Source organism: Triticum urartu, chromosome 2 (genome assembly GCF_003073215.2).
Source record: "Triticum urartu cultivar G1812 chromosome 2, Tu2.1, whole genome shotgun sequence".
NCBI lineage: Eukaryota > Viridiplantae > Streptophyta > Magnoliopsida > Poales > Poaceae > Triticum > Triticum urartu.
Window position 1 is genome coordinate 61,848,484 of NC_053023.1, and position 19,296 is coordinate 61,867,779.

General features: G+C 48.2%; 1 protein-coding gene across 1 annotated transcript; it reads left to right on the plus strand.

The window, feature by feature from the left end:
• The first annotated feature begins 15,038 nt into the window (after positions 1–15,038).
• LOC125535755 (receptor-like protein kinase HSL1) lies at positions 15,039–18,871 on the plus strand. Its single transcript, XM_048698830.1, has 2 exons — positions 15,039–17,832; positions 17,908–18,871. Exons 1-2 carry the CDS (start codon positions 15,282–15,284, stop codon positions 18,264–18,266), a joined length of 2,910 nt encoding a protein of 969 aa, XP_048554787.1. The 5' UTR covers positions 15,039–15,281; the 3' UTR covers positions 18,267–18,871.
• Positions 18,872–19,296: the final 425 nt, after the last annotated feature.

Sequence of the window (19,296 nt, forward strand, 5' to 3'; positions counted from 1 at the left end):
GGATCTTCGGTCCATTTAAATCAAGGGATATTCACTATGGTGATTACTCTTTAAAACATATTCTCCCAATATTTTAGGGAGCTATATAAATTATATTCCATTCGTTTGGATTCACCGCAAACACACTTGCAAAATATCCCAATGCCTTTGTTATCTTAATTATTTGTCTCCAACATTGCCATATATTCTTTCATCATATTCCGGAGCTCCACCAAAAAAACCCGAACATTTTTGGCCACACCGAACCTAGTCCCAATTCAAAACCATTTGAATTATATTCAAATGAATTTGAATTTAATTCCTGCAATCTGGCCACTTCTATTTTTCTGTGGTCATGTTTATTTTTTTATGAGTCTAGGAAAATTGTCCTCCTGCTCAAACTCTTTTCCCTAACCCCCCCTTCTTTTTCCTCTCTCTCTCTATTTCTTTTCGATTAAAGAAGAAAGAGAGGAGAGGGAGAGCCCAATCCAGCAAGCCCAGCTGACCCCTCCTCTCTACTGGGCTGGCCCCAAGCCCACCTAACGCTGCTAACCCTAGGCCCGAGCGAAACCCTCTCCTGGTCGATCCCCTCCTCGTTCGGTCGTTCCCACCAGCGCCGCCAACCTCTTCTTTTCCTCCTCTCGCTCTCTTCCTCCTGCGTGCTCTTCTTGTCCAACCTCTCCTCGTCCAGGAGCTCGTCCATCCTCGCGCCAGAGGCTTCCCTGCCGACCTCGTCGACCGCGCGGCTGCTTGCAAGCTCCGTCCAGCGAGGCCCCGCGCCCGTTCCCCATCTCTCTCCCCTCTCCTCGCTCGCGCACCGGAGAGGAGCCCCCCGCGCCAGTTCCTCCCGCGAGCTGTGCGTCCTCATCCAGCCAGTCACCGCCCAGTGCCTGTTCTCCATGGTTGCGCCCGTTGCCGTCGGCCGACCCCGTTGCTACCCGTCGCACGCATGCATGCAGAAGAGGATCTCCTCGCCTGCGACCCCTCTGGTTGCCGCGCTACCATCAGGCGTGTCCTCCTTGCGCCCGAAGCTCTTGCTTCTCTCTGTCGCGCCCAACCGCTTGTTTGCCGTTGTAGCTCCCGTCTTTGGTCGGGCATGATCCTTCTGGACCGCACCATCTTGCCTCCTCGCGCGCCCGTGGTCCTCCAGAGGCCTGCGCTGCCTCGCCCGCCTATCAGGAACGCCATGGCTGCTGCCCCATGGAGTTTCACTGGCCCCGATCCTGTCGGGAACCAGACGAGCCCCGTGTCTGCTTCCTGCCACTGTCCACCACCATCGCCTCCTTGCTGCTGCCCAACCGGGGCCTTGTGATGCTTCGTTTCGTTTCAAAAGACCATCAAGACCGGCAAGACCCCGACTCCGAACGCCAAGTACTACTACAAACCCGAAGAATTCGGATGCATCAAGTCCCCGAGGAGACTTGTTTTTCGTCAAGTTCGACTACCCGTATCATCAAGTACCACTACGGCCGGAGACCTCGGACACGCCAAGTACCCCTTTGAGCTATCAATACCGCAAGCGCCAAGTTCCACGACGCCCCAAGTATCGTGAGAACGTTTGTACCTCTACTGTCGCCGTGGATCCGACAAGTACCCCTACAACAAGTGTACCTCTACCGTCGTCTTTGGAATCGCTAAGAACATCAAGCACCCCTTCGAGATGACGAGACCGACAAGTTCAAATGACCCCAAGTACCTCTCCGAAAACGAGACGTATACCGCTACCGTCGCAAGAATCGAGACCGACAAGTCCGAAGAAGCAAGTACCACTCCGAACCATGTACGATGACCGTCGCCGAAGACCCGTGTAACGCAAACGTCAAGTTCAACTACCGTTGCGTGAACCGCTACTTCCCACGACGACCCCGTGAACAACTACTTCCCCTTCGACATGTGTACCCCTACCGCCGAACTCGATCCGTTCCGATAATGCACGCTTCGAAGGTATAACCCCGAGACGATGTCCGTGAACGAATGCTTGCGATGTTTGAGATGCTCGTGTTTGCACCGTGTCCAAATTGTCACTCGTTTCCTTGTCACCAACTCGTGGGACACCCGGAATCCAGGAGCGCCCCAGCATCTTTTGCACGCATCCGCACACTTCTCCTTTGCATCGGTATCTCAATCGAGTTACCGGAACCGGAACGCTTCCGTGGCACCATTTTCGTGATCGTTGCCGTGGCACCCCTTTCGTTTCCGCCACGATGACAAATGCTTCATAATGCTCTTGTCAACTTTTAATAAAAATTGCATAAACTTGTTCATGTCATCCGCATCATGATAACAACAATTAAAAATGCTTAAAATTGTTGTTGCATTAAATTGCTAATGCATATGGGGATTTACCGGATTTGTTGTTTGTTATATCCGGCCCCATTTAAATTGTTTAAATGGTACAGTTTTGTTATGCTTCACCTCTTGCCATGTTAACCAACATTTAATATTGTTGAGTACCTAACCGGGAGAGAACTAAATAATTGATGTGGTGTTCCGTCAATATGCAACCCGTTGCATATTGAGCTCCACTTAATTTGTAGTTTTGGTTGTTGCACTTTGCCATGCCATGCCTCTTTAATCCCGACATGCATCATACTTGGTTGTGCATCATGCCATGCTTATGTGGTGGGTGTTTACTATGTTGTTTGCTTTCTTTCCGGTGCACTTCATCTCGGTAATCCGGTAACGTCGCGTTCTGAGGATTTGTTCTACAACGCCCGTTTGTCTTCTTCATGGACTCGTTCTTCTTCCTTGCAGGATCTCAGGCAAGATGACCATACCCTCGAAATCACTTCTATCTTTGCTTGCTAGTTGCTCGCTCTTTTGCTATGCCTATGCTGCGATACCTACCACTTGCTTATCATGCCTCCCATATTGTTAAGCCAAGCCTCTAACCACCTTGTCCTAGCAAACCGTTGTTTGGCTATGTTACCGCTTGCTCAGCCCCTCTTATAGCGTTGTTAGTTGCAGGTGAAGATTGGAGTTTGTTCCTTGTTGGAACATGGATATTTTGTTGGGATATCACATTATCTCTTATTTAATTAATGCATCTATATACTTGGTAAAGGGTGGAAGGCTCGGCCTTATGCCTGGTGTTTTGTTCCACTCTTGCCGCCCTAGTTTCCGTCATATCAGTGTTATGTTCCCGGATTTTGCGTTCCTTACGCGATTGGGTTATAATGGGAACCCCTTGACAGTTCGCCTTGAATAAAACTCCTCCAGCAAGGGCCAACATTGGTTTTACCATTCGCCACCTAGCCTTTTTCCCTTGGGTTAGGCCAGCCCAAGGGTCATCTTTATTTTAACCCCCCGGGCCAGTGCTTGTCTAAGTGTTGGTCCGAAACAGAGCCACTTGCGGCGCCACCTCGGGGAAACTTGAGGGCTGGTTTTAGCTATACATAGTGTTCATCCGGTGTTGCCCTGAGAACGAGATATGTGCAGCTCCCATCAGGATGTCGGCGCATCGGGCGGTCTTGCTGGACTTGTTTTACCATTGTCGAGGATGTCTTGTAACCGTGATTCCGAGTCTGATCGGGTCTTCCCGCTAGAAGGACTATCCTTCGTTGATCGTGAGAGCTTGTGATGGGCTAAGTTGGGACACCCCTGCAGGGTTATGAACTTTCAAAAGCCGTGCCCGCGGTTATGGGCAGATGGGAATTTGTTAACGTTCGGTTGTAGAAAACCTGAAGTTGACCTTAATTAAAATGCACCAACCGCGTGTGTTACCGTGATGGTCTCTTCTCGGCGGAGTCCGGGAAGTGAACATGGTGTTGGAGTAATGCTTGACGTAGGTTGTTCTAGGATCACTTCTTGATCATAGTTTCTCGATCGTGCTTTGCCTTCTCTTCTCGCTCTCATTTGCGTATGTTAGCCATCATATATGCTAGTCGCTTGTTGCAGCTCCACCTCATACCTGTTACCTTACCCATAAGCTTAAATAGTCTTGATCGCGAGGGTGTGAGATTGCTGAGTCCCCGTGACTCACAGATACTTCCAAAACCAGTTTGCAGGTGCTGATGATACCGTGCAGGTGACGCAACCAAGCTCAAGGAGGAGCTCGATGAAGATCTTGTCATTTGTGTTGTTTCGTTCTAGTTGATCAGTAGTGGAGCCCAGTTGGGGTCGATCGGGGATCTGTGTAGCATTGGGGTAGTCTTCTTTTATTTTGGTTCCGTAGTCGGACCTTGATTGTATCTGGATGATGTAATGCTTTATTCATGTAATTGTGTGAAGTGGCGATTGTAAGCCAACTATGTATCTTTTCCCTTATGTATTACATGGGTTGTGTGAAGATTACCTCACTTGCGACATTGCTTTCAATGCGGTTATGACTCTAAGTCGTCCTTCGACACGTGGGAGATATAGCCGCATCGAGGGCGTTACAAGTGGGCCTTGAACTGCAAGTTTTCTGCGAATCTAGCTTCACATAAAGCCTTGACCGATACGTGGCTACCGTGGGTCTTCCCTGCGGGTGGAGCTTATGCGTCATACTCTGTGACCTTTCATGAGTTTACTAGAGAGAACCCTACTCTCATAGGTTGCGGCATTTGACAATCAGACTCATATAGGTGTGTTCTTCAAAAGATGTTCTGCAGGATAACATCTCTGCTTAAATAAGCTACTTAGAACACATTAAGATATACATCAACCTGCCATGCAGATTAGGAGAGTATTGCATCTTCATGGAGTGGTATTGTGAATAGTAAGGATACTCTCCTCTCAGTTGACCAACAACTTGTCTTCCACATCTAATTCACGGGATCTCCGATCACAAAGAATAGGTTACCACTGTGAACAACTCATATTGTGGGTCTCATACCCATCTCCCTCGATGAATTATCTACCACATTGCGTGATAGACCCTTGGTAAAAGGATCTGCCGGATTTTTAGACATTTGCATATAATCCAACGCAATAACTCCGGAGTTTTTCAACTTCCTGACAGACTTTAACCTTCTCTGAACGTGTCTTGATGACTTCATGTTATCCTTTGAGCTGCTCACTTTCGTGATCACAGTTTGATTGTCGCAGTTCATAAGGACACCCGGTATAGGTTTCTCAACAACCAGCAAGTCATTCAAGAGCCGGCGAAGCCAATCTGCTTCAATCGTAGTTGTATCTAGTGTTGTGAGTTCTGCTTCCATTGTTGACCTCGTTAAGATGGTCTGCTTGCAAGACTTCCAAGAAACAGCGCCACCTCCATGAGTGAATACATAACCGCTCGTGGCCTTTATCTCATCAGCATTGGAGATCCAGTTTGAGTCACTATACCCTTCAAGCACCTTTGGATGCCCTGGTGTAGTGAATTCCATAATTTGCAGTGCCTTTCAAATAACGCAAAACTCTTTCTAGAGCTTTCCAATGCATATCTCCTGGTTTTGAGACAAACCGATTCAGTTTGCTAACAACAAAAGAGATGTAAGGTCTTGTAGCACTTGCTAAGTACATAAGCGAGCCAATAATCTGAGAATATTTCAATTGATCTCTAGCAATTCTTCGATTCTTTTGAAGTAACACACTCGCATCATATGGTGTTGGAGAGGGCTTGCAGTCACTATAGCAAAAGCGACTCAAGGTCTTTTCTACATAGTGAGATTGAAGCAATGTAATCCCACCATCATCGTCTCTCAACAACTTGATGTTCAGAATGACATCAGCCACTCCTAAATCCTTCATCTCAAAACAACAAGATAGGAAATCCTTGACCTCCTTAATAACATTCAGATTTGTTCCAAAAATCAGTATGTCATCAACATACAAGCACAGGATAACTCCCTCGCCCCCACCATGGCGATAGTACACACATTTGTCAGCTTCGTTCACAACAAAGCCTGCAGCTGTTAAAGTTTTTTCAAACTTCTGATGCCACTGTTTGGGTGCTTGCTTAAGTCCGTACAAAGACTTCAACAACTTGCACACTTTCCCTTCCTGACCATCTAGTACAAACCCATCTGGTTGTTCCATATAAATTTCCTCGTCCAACTCTCCATTTAGGAAAGCAGTCTTAACATCCATTTGATGAACGAGAAGACCATGCGAGGTAGCTAGTGAAAGTAGAACTCGAATAGTGGTCAGTCGAGCCACAAGTGAGTAAGTATCAAAGAAGTCTTCACCTTCCTTTTGGGTATAACCCTTAGCCACGAGCCGAGCCTTGTACTTTTCAATAGTACCATCAGGCCTAAGCTTCTTCTTGAATATCCATTTGCATCCTATAGGTTTGCACCCATAAGGACGACCAGTTATCTCCCAGGTTTCATTCGCCAAGATGGAATCCATCTCGCTACGAACCGCTTCCTTCCAGTAGTCAGCATCTTCAGATGCATAGGCCTCTGAAATAGAACTGGGAGTGTCATCTATGAGATACACAAGAAAATCATCACCAAAAGACTTTGCAGTCCTCTGTCTCTTGCTCCTAGTAGGAACTTCATTGTTCTCCTCCACAGGACTTTCAAAGTGTTCCATCGAAATGGCAGGTTCGGTAATTGTAACTGGTTCCTGATTCGATGAACTAGGCATCCCCTGATTAGATGAGGTAGACATATCCTTCATGGGAAAGATATCTTCAAAGAAAGTCGCATCATTTGACTCCATGATCATACCGACATGTATGTCAGGTACCTTAGATTTTACAACCAAGAATCTATAGCCAATGCTATGAAAAGCATATCCCAGGAAAACACAATCCACAGTCTTTGGTCCAAGCTTCCGCTTCTTTGGAATTGGAACATTGACTTTCGCCAAACAACCCCATGTTCGTAGATAAGAGTGTTTTAACATTTTCTTCTCCCATTCCTCAAATGGATTTATCTCTTTGTTCTTTGTGGGAACTCGGTTTAGGACATGACATGCAGTCAATATCGCCTCCCCCCACTATGCCTTGAAGAGATCCGAAGTGTCTAACATGGCGTTAACCAAATCTGTTAGAGTACGGTTCTTTCTTTCGGCCACCCCATTTGACTGAGGTGAATAGGGAGGCGTCCTCTCATGGATTATACCATGTTCCGCACAAAAAGCATCAAATTCATTGGAAAAATACTCTCCACCATGGTCGGACCTAAGCCTCTTGATTTTTCAATCAAGTTGGTTTTCCACTTCAGCTTTATAGATCTTGAAAAAGTTCAAAGCCTCATCCTTAGATTTCAGAAGATACACACGGCAGTATCTAGTGGAGTCATCAGTTAACGTCATGAAATATTTCTTTCCACCTTTTGTCAACACACCATTCATTTTACATAGATCTGAATGTATGAGCTCTAGTGATGCAAGATTTCTTATTTCCGCAGTCGTGTGAGACTTACGAGGTTGCTTAGCTTGCACACACACTTGACACTTAGATCCCTTGACGATGGTGAAACTAGGGATTAAGTTCAACTTCGCTAGTCGCGACATGCAACCAAAGTTAACATGACAAAGACGTGAATGCCACACTTTGGATTCACTATTGTTGCAAATATGATTAACAACTTTATTGCAAACGTCTGATAAGGATAAACGAAACAGGCCTCCTAACTCATAGCCTTTACCAACAAAGGTTCCATACTTGGATATTACAAATTTATTCGACTCAAAGACAAGCTTGTAGCCATCTCTACACAGAAGAGATCCGCTAACAAGATTTTTATTGACGGAGGGGACATAATGCATGTTCTTCAGCCGCACGATCTTCCCCGAAGTAAACTTCAGATCGGCCGTGCCAACACCATGAACAGAAACACTTGAACCGTTGCCCATCAGCACGGTTGAAGTCCCTGCGGTCTGATAAGACGAAAACATGGAAATATCACCGCATACATGCACATTAGCACCCGTGTCAATCAACCAGTCAGGAGAATGACATACTGAAAGAATAGTGGGAAATATACCATGCCCAGCATCCTTCATGTCAGTGTCTCCAATGACAACATTAGCGGTCTTGCCGCCTTTCCCAGGATGACGTTTGTCATAGCGATTAGGGCAACTAGGAGCCCAATGATCAGGATCCCCACACACATGACAAGCACCTTTTTCCTTGCCATTCTTCTTCTTGAAGCTCATGTGTTGCACAGCCTTGTTCTTCCCATCAAACTTTTCTTTTCCATCAAACTTGCCCTTGTTCTTGAACTTGTGGGGCTGGAAGTTCTGCTTCTGTACCACATTGGCACTAGATCCTCCCTCAATACCTCGAGCACGTGTGTCCTTTGCTCTCGCCTTTTCTTCTACATCAAGAGTGCTAATGAGATCCGGGACGGAAAACTCCTGCCTCTTATGCTTCAGCGAGGTAGCAAAGTTCCTCCATGAAGGAGGAAGCTTAGTGATGATACCTCCGGCAACAAACTTGTCCGGTAGCATACAACTGAAGTGCTCAAGTTCTCTAGCAAATGACTGTATCTCATGAGCTTGCTCAACCACGGAGCGCTCTTCGGTCATCTTGTAATCATAGAATTGCTCCATGATGTACATCTCAGTGCCAGCATCCGAGACCCCAAACTTGGCCTCGAGTGCATCCCACATATCTTTTCCATTATCAGTTGGCGCATAAGCATCAACTATGTTCTCACCAAGAACACTCAAGAGAGCAGCCTTAAACAGAGTATCCATTTTCTGAAAAGCTTGTGCCTGTTGAGCATCAAGCTCTCCTTCAGGTTTGCCGAAGTGGCGTCATAGCAACTCATGGTTTGAAACCATAAGACTGCTCTCACGCGCCACCTCTTATAGTGGATACCCTCAAACATAGGAGGTCTCATGGAAGCAGCAAAACCACTTGGGGTAAATTGCCTATAATAAGGTTTTTGGATTGTTGGAAATATGAGCAATTTACCAAATGATTTTATTAACAGAAATATTAGATAAAGCATGACTAATATAGCTGCGATAAAGCAAGTCTTGCAATCTGACGGAGAGAAAGTAAATAGCATCTGCATATATGAACTTGAACTGAACACATCTAGGACAGACACTAGATCATGTTGCATATATGGAGTAGAATCTAACACATGTAGGGCAAGAACTAGTACGAGAAACTGTGGCAGGACATCTGACAGAAAGAAGAAGAACACATACGGGACAGCAGCAGCAGAAGCACTGGACTTGGGGTCGACATCCTCTCCAGCCATGTCGTTGCTGAGGTAGTCGACGTCGGGGAAGTAGTCATCGGAGTTCGTGATGAAGAAGCCAGTAGTCGCACAGAGCGCTCCCCAAAAACCTTATCACCCTTCTCCCGTATAGGACTCAAAAGGTGCGGTCTCGGAGGCCTACTGTCCCGACGTGCGGTGCACGCCGCAAGCCGGGATGAGGAAGACAACAGCAGCTCAGAGATGGAACCGATGGCGAGGGAAGGAGTAGTTCTGGTGCGTCTCTCTGGGAGGAGCGACCTCCCTTTTATAGGCGCAAGAGAAGGAGGCGAGAGGGCAACGACGGGAGGCGAAACGAAGAGACAGAGACGAAGCGAACAGCCGGCAGCCGAAGGGCTGCACCGTTCGCATTCGAACTCCACTTTTGCAAAAATCTTTTCAACTTCCGTGTGACCTTTCGTATACCCGTAGTGCGTGGCAAAAATTTAGATATCGTCTCATTCCCGCAACCCGCGGCGCGGCGGCGGAGGAGGAGCGCACGTGGATATCCCTCTTGTTCTCATGCTCGTACAAGTGGGAAAGAACCTCCCTTATAAGGAGGTCCAACTACCACTAAATTAGCAATGTGGGACTAAACTTTAGTAGTATCCTTTGCCTTGCACAAATGGCCTAAGTGGGCCTCTAGATTTATTAGGAATTTCTGAAATAGTTATTGGGTTGCCCAAAATAGACTAAATTCCAGCATGTATATATGTATGTGTGAACCTTCCTCCTCAGAGATGTTTTTGGATTGATGATGCATATATGCTGCAGGTCTCGTCTTTTTTCCTGCTTTGGCTTGTTTGATTCATGCAATTTGAGAACGTATTTAAGTTGCTAAGATATAATCTAAAAGAGCAGGGTGGGACTATTGATTTCAAAAGGAGTAAAAAAGTTTATCACATGGAGCAGCTATTTTGTTAGCGGCCCATAACAGAAACTTAAATTCTGGCCCATGAGACTTACGAAGCTCCAGTGCATGTACGACACAGGCGACGACATACGAGACTTTTCACGGTAGATGTGAAAAGTACCACCTCGAATATGTTTTAAAATCAAATTGAAAACGTAAAATCACGGGAAGAAGTGTATTGTGACGGTGAACCCGACAAAGTCAATCCGTGCTTTATTATTAGGAAAAGATTATTATTATATTTATTATTAAGAAGAAAAATCATCTAGTGTCCCTGAAGCGTTGCAGATTGCAAAATGTACGAAACCACGATCTAGTTCACACTCTGCCAAACTGTGGGTGTCGCCATGAATTTTTGTGTTGGTTCTTGTGATCACAAATTGGGGTTTACAAAATTTTAAGTAGCAATTTATTACTCTGGGTTATGTGTCATGCCAACTTTGGTTTACATGGTAAAAATAGTCGGAAGTCACATGGACAATTTTAGAAAAAAAATTGTGTCCCAAATCAAAATGCAGTTTTTTCGTAGAAATTGTTTTGTGTTGCCAAATCCTTGGAATTTGTCCTCCGGAAAATCACGGCAATTTTTGCTAACATTATGGGAAAGTATGCAGTAGTAGTTGACCTGGCAAAACAAGTTTGAAAAATGCAATGGGTGGCATTTTAATTAACATGGCAACATGCTTTAAGTTTCCATGGCAAAAAGGAATCTTTACTAACCATGGCAACATGTTTTTGTGGTCGTCATGGCAACATTTTTGAAGTTGCTGCCATGGGGACAATGGATGTGTCAACCATACTGGTACCAAGAGCAGGCCTCCCAAAGCGCCATTGCATTTCGGACTGGAGTATTACCAGAGAGCCAAAACCATGAGTTGGTTGCGAGATCTTATGAATTTCACCTCTAGCCTACCCCAACTTGTTTGGAACTAAATGTTTGTTTTTGTTGTTGTAGAGACCCAACGACAGCGGCTAGGGTTACCTCATGTCACTTCTACGAGCGAGGGGGCGGGGGGGGTGGTTTCCACTCCTGAGCTCTCACCCACACTAGTGTCATGACTCCTCTGCAATCTGTAGCTTCAATAAATACTGCTATTTAACCATACTTATGCCTGCTATTTTTTATACTTAAGGACAACCAGTGTACGATCTATTTCCAACTACTTTACTGTTTAGTTCTGACCCTATATCGTTGCAGTATTTATTTATTTTTTGAGCAAATGAGGGTTTCCGCTCCGATTTCATTTATAGAAACCAAGCAAAGAAAACAAAACCGAGTTCAGGTCTTCCGCGCCATGGAAGTTCAAACCAAGTCAAGCACTAATACACAATCCTCATACTACCACGATTACGGAGCACATAGCCCAGGATCAAAACTCACACTGGAGCAAGTCTAGAGCTGACATAACAAAGCAAGCAGAGAAATAATAGTTGCAATCTACTGTATTTGTGTTTTCGACTGTTCTTCATAACACTGGGGCCCTGCAGTCTTTCCTTGGAGCATGAAATGGAACAGAAATTCGGTTTCTGCACGAGACTCTGGCATCGACATTTTCTTCAATGAACCAATCTAAGGACTTCAACCATGTACACTATTTTCTCCCGGTATTTGTACCTGACCACTAACTTTCTCATGACATGTTATTTGCCATTCATTGTTTAAAGAGCAGTACAGCAAATTTTAAAAGATACAACATTTCCTTCTACATCTAGAATGATCTCACTCCTTTGGCAAGGTCTCCATGGAGTAAAACTATCGCGTCAGTCATCATCGAGTGTTTTGCTTGATGTGGGAATGAAGGAAACCATGCTAAGGCTAAGAAGAAGAAAATTCAGTTTAGGTAGGACTAGCTGAGTGCCCGTGCGTTGCCACGGAATATCACATTTTTATTCTTCGACGCCCAGTATGCTATCCATCTCTTAATATAACCCCGTCATGTAGAAATACAATGTGTATTGTCCCTTCTTTCCTCACCCTTGTATGTGCTTGAAATTTTCCGCAACTCCATCTACAATGTGTCGCTCACCATTTCCTATATAAGTTGTCAGGATTGTAACTATAAAATGCACCTTTTCCTTCTCCATTGCTCCAACTATCCACCCCTCACCTCTACCACTCCCACTGTATTGCAAAAATGTAATAGCAAAGAGAAGTTTCTTGTAGTAAATTTTTAAACATAGACTATATTTTTCAATTACAGAACCGCAACTATTGCAAAATTATTTTAACTGCAAATTCTACATCATCATTTTCACATTGTATACTACAACATGTTAAATGAAGGTTAATCCTGAGAAGACTCGGCAGGCAACCTATAATTATTTTCGACAAGCACTATTTTTTTCTGCAACTCCATCTATGATGTGTCATCGCTTCGCTCAACACTGCCTATATAAAATAAGTTGCGAGGATAGTAACTACAAAATGCACCATTTCCTTCTCCATTGCTCCCCCCACCCCCCATTCCATTGCACAAATGTATCCGCAGCCATCAATTTTCTGTAGTAAAATTCAAAACATATAATACATTTTTCATGTACATAACTGCAACTATTGCAAAATGATTTTCACTGCAAATCATCATTTTCACATCATGTAATACATGTTAAATGAAGGTTAATCTAGACAAGACTCGGCAGGCAGCCTACATTTATTTTCAACAAATTAAAATAATTTCACTTTACAAATTTTTCCATAATCCATACGCATATCCATAATCTTACTGTAAACATGTTCAGAATAGACTGTGTGTACGCCATCCATGCTTGCTGTCCTGTCCCCAAAATCGGTGTTGGATCTCACAACACATACATAATGTAGACTTAGATGGTCAAACCAGAATACTTCATTTCTGAACTCGTGCAGTGCTGGCAACTACATATGGCGTCAGCCACTTGCAGATTTGAACAGTGGCAGGCTGAAAGCTGTACACATAACAAAAGAAACATGATGAATTTCTTGAACAAATAATAAGAGTGTGCAAAGGACTGAAGGTGCAATGTTCAAATACATCGTTCCAGGTCAGCCAAAACCAAAGCCAGTTAATTCATTTTGTGGCAAACCAAGTCCGTTAAGTACTTACCGTATGAGCAAAACTTCATGCTTACATGGATTAAACTCCAAATAAGAGAACTATTGTACTCTATATGAGGACACGATCCTGCAAGATTTGAAAGGATGAAGTCATGTGAAATGGATCACTTATATAATATATGAAGCATTAATCGGCAACATGTCAATTTAGTATACCTCGAAGAAATACACATCCAGTATGGGCGGATGTATCCGGATGTTATAGATCCTAAACTTTTACAGTATATGTTGACTATTAGGCATGAACAGACATTACAAACTCAAAGTTCAATAACCGCAAAACGACAACCTGCAAATCATATTACAGGGTCTTCTGTAGAGAAAAACAAAATGCTAAACCAAACTTCCGTAGAACAGCATGAGGTCAGCCCAAATAGTTGATCCATCATCATTTGAACCATTATAAGAAAACTTGTTGAAAACTGAATAATTCTATGATGTTTGATGCTAAAAACACATGGATTATATCAACATAAGTCAGGTCTTTTGCACCATCGTTGTCAATGTGATGTCCACCCATTAATGCCATAAGAACACCATAACTGTCTCTACCATAACACCACTTACTGACATCATGCCACTTAGGATCAGATGTTGTAGCCTCACTTCCACCGCCATCCTTTGTTCTATCTCACTCATGGTGGGCTTTTCCACCGTGAGTAGAACACATATGGTCGTGTAAAATCTAGGACAAGAAGCTCCAGCGATGTTCACATCGTCGACGAAAGGTCAGTGGAATTAGGAGTGGAGCAAATGTTTTTGGGGAATCCTGTGCTAATTGAATTGTGGCTCAAAGATCTTGTATTGCTTATGTTTCTCCCATCTATCTCTGACAAAAATTAGGATTAGATGGGCACTTTCGCAAGTACCCGTCCTCTCTCTCTCTGTCTTTCTTTCTCTCCCCGCCAGATGAAGAAGCAACGGAAAACAATCTCACCCTTCCTCTCATTCCCCTCATGTCCCGTTCCTGTAGCCGAACAAGAACATATATGAGACACACCTGACGGAGAGAAGAGTTGGAGCTCCTACCACTTCGTAGGAATAGATCGAGCCGTCACCGCACAGCCCTAGAGGATGTGCCGGTGCAGATGAAAGTCGCCACCTGCCGGAGGCTCGTCGTTGGCGGCACACCGGCGGCCGAGGTTGCTGGGATGCATACGTGTGTATGTGTGCCACTCCCGTCCCTTGCTCAAGGTGGAGGCCTAGCTTCCATGCAGCCGGCCACCTCCGCGACGCGCGATCTGGTTCGACCCGCCGCCGAAGCCGAGGCCCGAGGGTGCCGTCGCGGAGATGAGCCGGAAGATTGAGATCTGGTAACCGACCCCATCGAGACTGACGGAGCCACCAACGCAGGCGAACGAAAGGGTTGGGTCTTGGGTCGAGGGACTCGTCGACCTCGATGAAGCGGCTGACGTCGTCGGCTAGTAGCATGAGGGACGGCGGTGGTGAATTTTCTCGGGTGCGATACACGGGGATTGGGAGGAGCGAGGGGGTTGCTGGACGTGGGACGTGGGAGGTGTCCCTGTTCCGGGTCGTGGCTGCTTTTTTTTTCTTATCGTGGCTTTTCTTGTTTCCTTTTATCATGGGGGGCGAGAGAGCGATCGTGCGGAAGGGAAGGGCGGGGAACGAGGTCGAACCATCAAAGGAGGTCGAACCATCACGACATTCGATCTTCCTTTAATAATAGAGATAGTAGATGTAAATTACTTCAGTTTTTGGTTGCATGCTCGAAGTAACTGTATTAAGCTAGCTCATCATAAATCATACTCCCTCCGTTTCTTAATATAGGGTGTATAGGAGGAAGAAGCCTCGGACTTTGTTGTAAGTGCATCATATTTTCAGAATTGTGTTACTGTCACAGTTCATCATTACTACTCCCTCCGTTCGGAATTACTTGTTTCGGATATGGGTATATCTAGAAGTAAAATACGTCTAGATACATCCATTTCTGTGACAAGTAATTTCGATACTGGCTTACATTTTCTTCTCCAAATCTTTGAGAAGTGTGCGCATGTCAGTCTAAATCTTGCTAGGCTATTTGACGTGTGGCTTGTTTAGTACAGTCAAGGGCGTAGAGAAACAGCAATGGCCTGATTCCGCTGCAGTTTGCTGTGCAGTTGAGAGCTTCGCGAAGAACGCAGTTGAGCCCACGACCACCACCACCACTTCCTCCACTCCCACTTCTCCGCTCTCACCCCACACCAATGCCATGACTGCCCTGCTCCTCTGCCTCCTCCTCCTCCTCCTCGCCAACGCCGCCGCCGCCGCCGCGCCCCTCCCCGCCGACTTCACCCGCCTCCTCGCCGCCAAGGCCGTCCTCTCCGACCCCGCCTCCGCGCTCGCGGCATGGGACCCGTCCCTGCCCCCCTCCCTCTCCCCGTGCCGCTGGCCGCACGTCCTCTGCCGGTCCTCCGCTGACCCAGCCATCGCCTCGCTCCTCCTCTCCAACCTCTCCCTCGCCGGCGCGTTCCCGACCCAGCTCTGCTCGCTGAGGTCCCTCCTGCGCCTCGACCTCTCCTACAACTCGCTCGCCGGCCCCCTCCCTCCCTGCCTCGCCGCGCTGCCGAATCTGAGGCACCTCGACCTCGCCGGGAACGCCTTCTCCGGAGAGGTGCCCAGCAGCTACGGCGCGGGGTTCGCCTCGCTCGCCACGCTCAGCCTCGCCGGCAACGACCTCTCCGGCGAGTTCCCGGCGTTCCTGGCGAATGTCAGCTCCCTCGAGGAGCTCCTGCTCGCGTACAACCCCTTTGCGCCGTCGTCTTTGCCGGATGCTTTCGCCGATGGGCTCCCGCGCCTCCGCGTGCTGTGGCTCGCTGGGTGTTGCCTCGTCGGGCGGATACCGTCTTCCATTGGCGGTTTGAGGAGCCTCGTCAACCTCGACCTCTCCACCAACAACCTCACCGGCGAGATCCCGGAGAGCATCGGGCGCTTGGAGAACCTCGTCCAGATCGAGCTCTACAAGAATAACCTCTCCGGGAGGCTGCCGGGGGGAATGGGCGGGCTCAAGAAGCTGAGGTTCTTGGACGCCGCCATGAACAGGCTGTCCGGCGAGATACCGGCGGACCTGTTCCTCGCGCCGAGGCTGGAGAGCTTGCACCTGTACGAGAACGAGCTGTCAGGCCCCGTGCCGTCGACGCTGGATAAGGCGCCTGCGTTGAACGACCTGAGGCTGTTCACTAACCGCCTCGTCGGGGAGTTGCCGCCGGAGTTCGGGAAGAACTGCCCGCTCAAGTTCCTCGACCTGTCAGACAACCAGATTTCCGGCCGCATTCCGGCGACTCTCTGCAGCGCGGGGAAGCTGGAGCAGCTTTTGATTCTGAACAACGAGCTCTCGGGCTCGATTCCGCAGGAGCTGGGGCAATGCCGGACGTTGACGCGTGTGCGGCTGCCGAACAATTGGCTGTCTGGAGCCGTGCCGCCGGGCATGTGGGGCCTGCCACATCTGTACCTGCTGGAGCTCGCCGGGAACGCTCTGTCCGGCACCGTGGGGCCAGCTATTGCCCTGGCGCACAACCTCTCGCAGCTGCTGATATCAGACAACCACTTCGCCGGCGTGCTGCCGGCGCATATAGGCAGCTTGACAAGGCTGGTCGAGCTGTCGGCCGCCAATAATCAGTTCTCTGGTCCTCTGCCGGCGACACTCGCTGATGTGTCCACGCTCGCCCGGCTTGATTTACGGAATAATTCCTTCTCCGGCGAGCTGCCACATGGTGTTCGGCGGTGGCAGAAGCTAACACAGCTCGACCTTGCCCATAACCGTCTCACCGGGAACATCCCGCCGGAGCTCGGGGAGCTCCCTGTGCTGAATTCGCTTGACCTGTCCAACAACGAGTTCACCGGCGGCGTGCCTGTGCAACTGGAGAGCCTTAAGCTGAGCATGTTCAACCTGTCCAACAACCGGCTCGCCGGCAATTTGTCTCCTCTGTTCTCCGGCGACATCTACGATGACAGCTTCTTGGGCAACCTAGCCCTCTGCCGAGGCGCATGCTCCGGTGCGCGGAGAGCAGCCGCCCGCCGCCACAGCCTCGTCGGGAGCGTCGAGTCCGTGCTCACCTTTGCCGTCGTTATACTCATCCTTGGCGTCGCGTGGTTCTGGTACAAGTACCGGAGCCAGAGCCAGCACAAGAAGCGCGGCGAGGAGCCCGGCGATAGCAAGTGGATAGTCACGTCGTTCCACAAGGTGGAGTTCGTGGAGGAGGACCTCCTGAGCTGTCTCGACGACGAGGACAACGTGGTCGGCACGGGCGCGGCGGGCAAGGTGTACAGAGCCGTCCTCGGGAACGAGGATGTCGTGGCCGTCAAGAAGCTGCGGGCCGTCGGCGGCGCCGCCGCAGCGAGGAAACACAAGGACGGCATGACGGACACCTTCGAGGCGGAGGTGGCGACGCTGGGCAGGATCCGGCACAAGAACATCGTGAAGCTGTGGTGCTGCCTCCGCAGCGGTGACCGCGGCCTGCTGGTCTACGAGTACATGCCCAACGGCAGCCTTGGCGACCTCCTCCACGGCGGCAAGGGAGGCCTGCTGGACTGGCCGATGCGGCGCAGGATCATGGTCGACGCGGCCGAGGGGCTCTCCTACCTCCACCACGACTGCGCGCCGCCGATCGTGCACCGGGACGTCAAGTCCAACAACATCCTGCTGGACGCCGAGTTCGGCGCCAAGATCGCCGACTTCGGCGTCGCCCGGGTCATCGACGACAACCGCGGCGGCCCCAGCGCCGTGTCAGCCATCGCCGGCTCGTGCGGCTACATCGCTCCCGGTGAGCCGCCAACGGTTCTTTATCCCGGACTCTACTAATTTGCCGATGAACTGATGACCGTGATCTGAACTGTAGAGTACTCGTACACGCTGCGCATCACGGAGAAGAGCGACGTGTACAGCTTCGGCGTGGTGATGCTGGAGCTGGTGACCGGCAAGAGGGCCGTGGGGCCGGAGCTCGGCGACAAGGACCTGGTGAGGTGGGTGCGCGGCGGCGTCGAGCGCGAGGGGCTGGACTCGGTGCTGGACCCGAGGCTCGCCGGCGAGTCGTGCTCCTGCAGGGACGAGATGCGCAGGGTGCTCGGCGTGGCTCTGCTCTGCGCGTCCAGCCTCCCGATCAACCGGCCTTCGATGAGGTCCGTCGTGAAGCTGCTCCTCGATGTCAGCAGCAAGCCCGCCGTGTTGGTGGAGGAGAAGGAAGCTCTTGGCGTGTGATTGATGCATGGCAATGGCATGTCTCATAAAGCAGGATAATGGTAATAATTTGATAGTGGCTCACTTGGTTAGCATCGCCACACTTGCTTACGCATGCAGAATACACATAGGTGTGAAATCTTAATGCAGCTTAACTAGCCAGCAGGTGACTCCATTGGCGAGGCCTAGGGCATGGACAATGCATAGCCTCAGGATGATGCCTCACATGCCATGTAGGATCGGATGACAGAAAAAGTAGGTTTGGAACAGGAAGCAGAATCTTCTTCATGAGGCGGGTGCTTAGAGAGAAAAGTGTGGTCCAGTGCATGAAGTTGAAAAAAGTTGAAGTGAAGAGGAAGGATGCATGTGTAGTGAGAATCACTTTTTATTTTTGGATGAGGCCCACTAATAGTAGCTTGCATTGGGGAGAAAAAATCAACACATATATCTCAAATTACTTTTTATCATGAGACATCTGTATTCGTATGCCATCATTATACATGTCTAAAAAACTCTTGAGTTTGTAACATGAGTATTTTTCTTTTTTTTGTTGCTGCTGTGACGGCAGATAGATCCGTATGTATGGCAGGCTTGGACAAAAAAGTGACAGTCTAGCATTGTACTGACGGAGTGGAGCACACTATTCAGTTGTGGTGGAAAGCTGAAAGAGAACAAGTAGGAGTAGCTCATTGTGCAGAGGCGGTGCTGGCTTTTCTTCCTTGCCGAAAAGCTGGAGGTTTTTGTTTGCCGCTGCCTCTGCATGTGGTACTGCTGCCTAGTGTGGAGGACCATGGCTAGCTTGGGGCCCTGGTGTGCATGATAGTCTGGTAATACAGTTGCAAACAGAAACAGGTGCGGTGGCTGTCGGGATAGAGATAGATCCTACTCCTAGTACGTAGGTAGGTAAGTGTTTGTATGGTGAACGAGGGTGGTGCCCGAAATCACACCAGCTCATGGTGACAATGCTATGGCTAGCTTCGCATAACTCAAATGAAATAGTTGCAGAGGAACATAGTGCTTTCGTCCCTAGACTGACTTATTATCGACAATC

What these genes read in the sequence shown, in the direction of transcription:
- LOC125535755 (XM_048698830.1), top strand. Translation starts at nt 15,282, where the DNA reads ATGACTGCCCTGCTCCTCTGCCTCCTCCTCCTCCTCCTCGCCAACGCC. An exon ending in GTGCGGCTACATCGCTCCCG is followed by an intron (nt 17,833 to 17,907) that starts GTGAGCCGCCAA and finishes TCTGAACTGTAG; the next exon opens with AGTACTCGTACACGCTGCGC.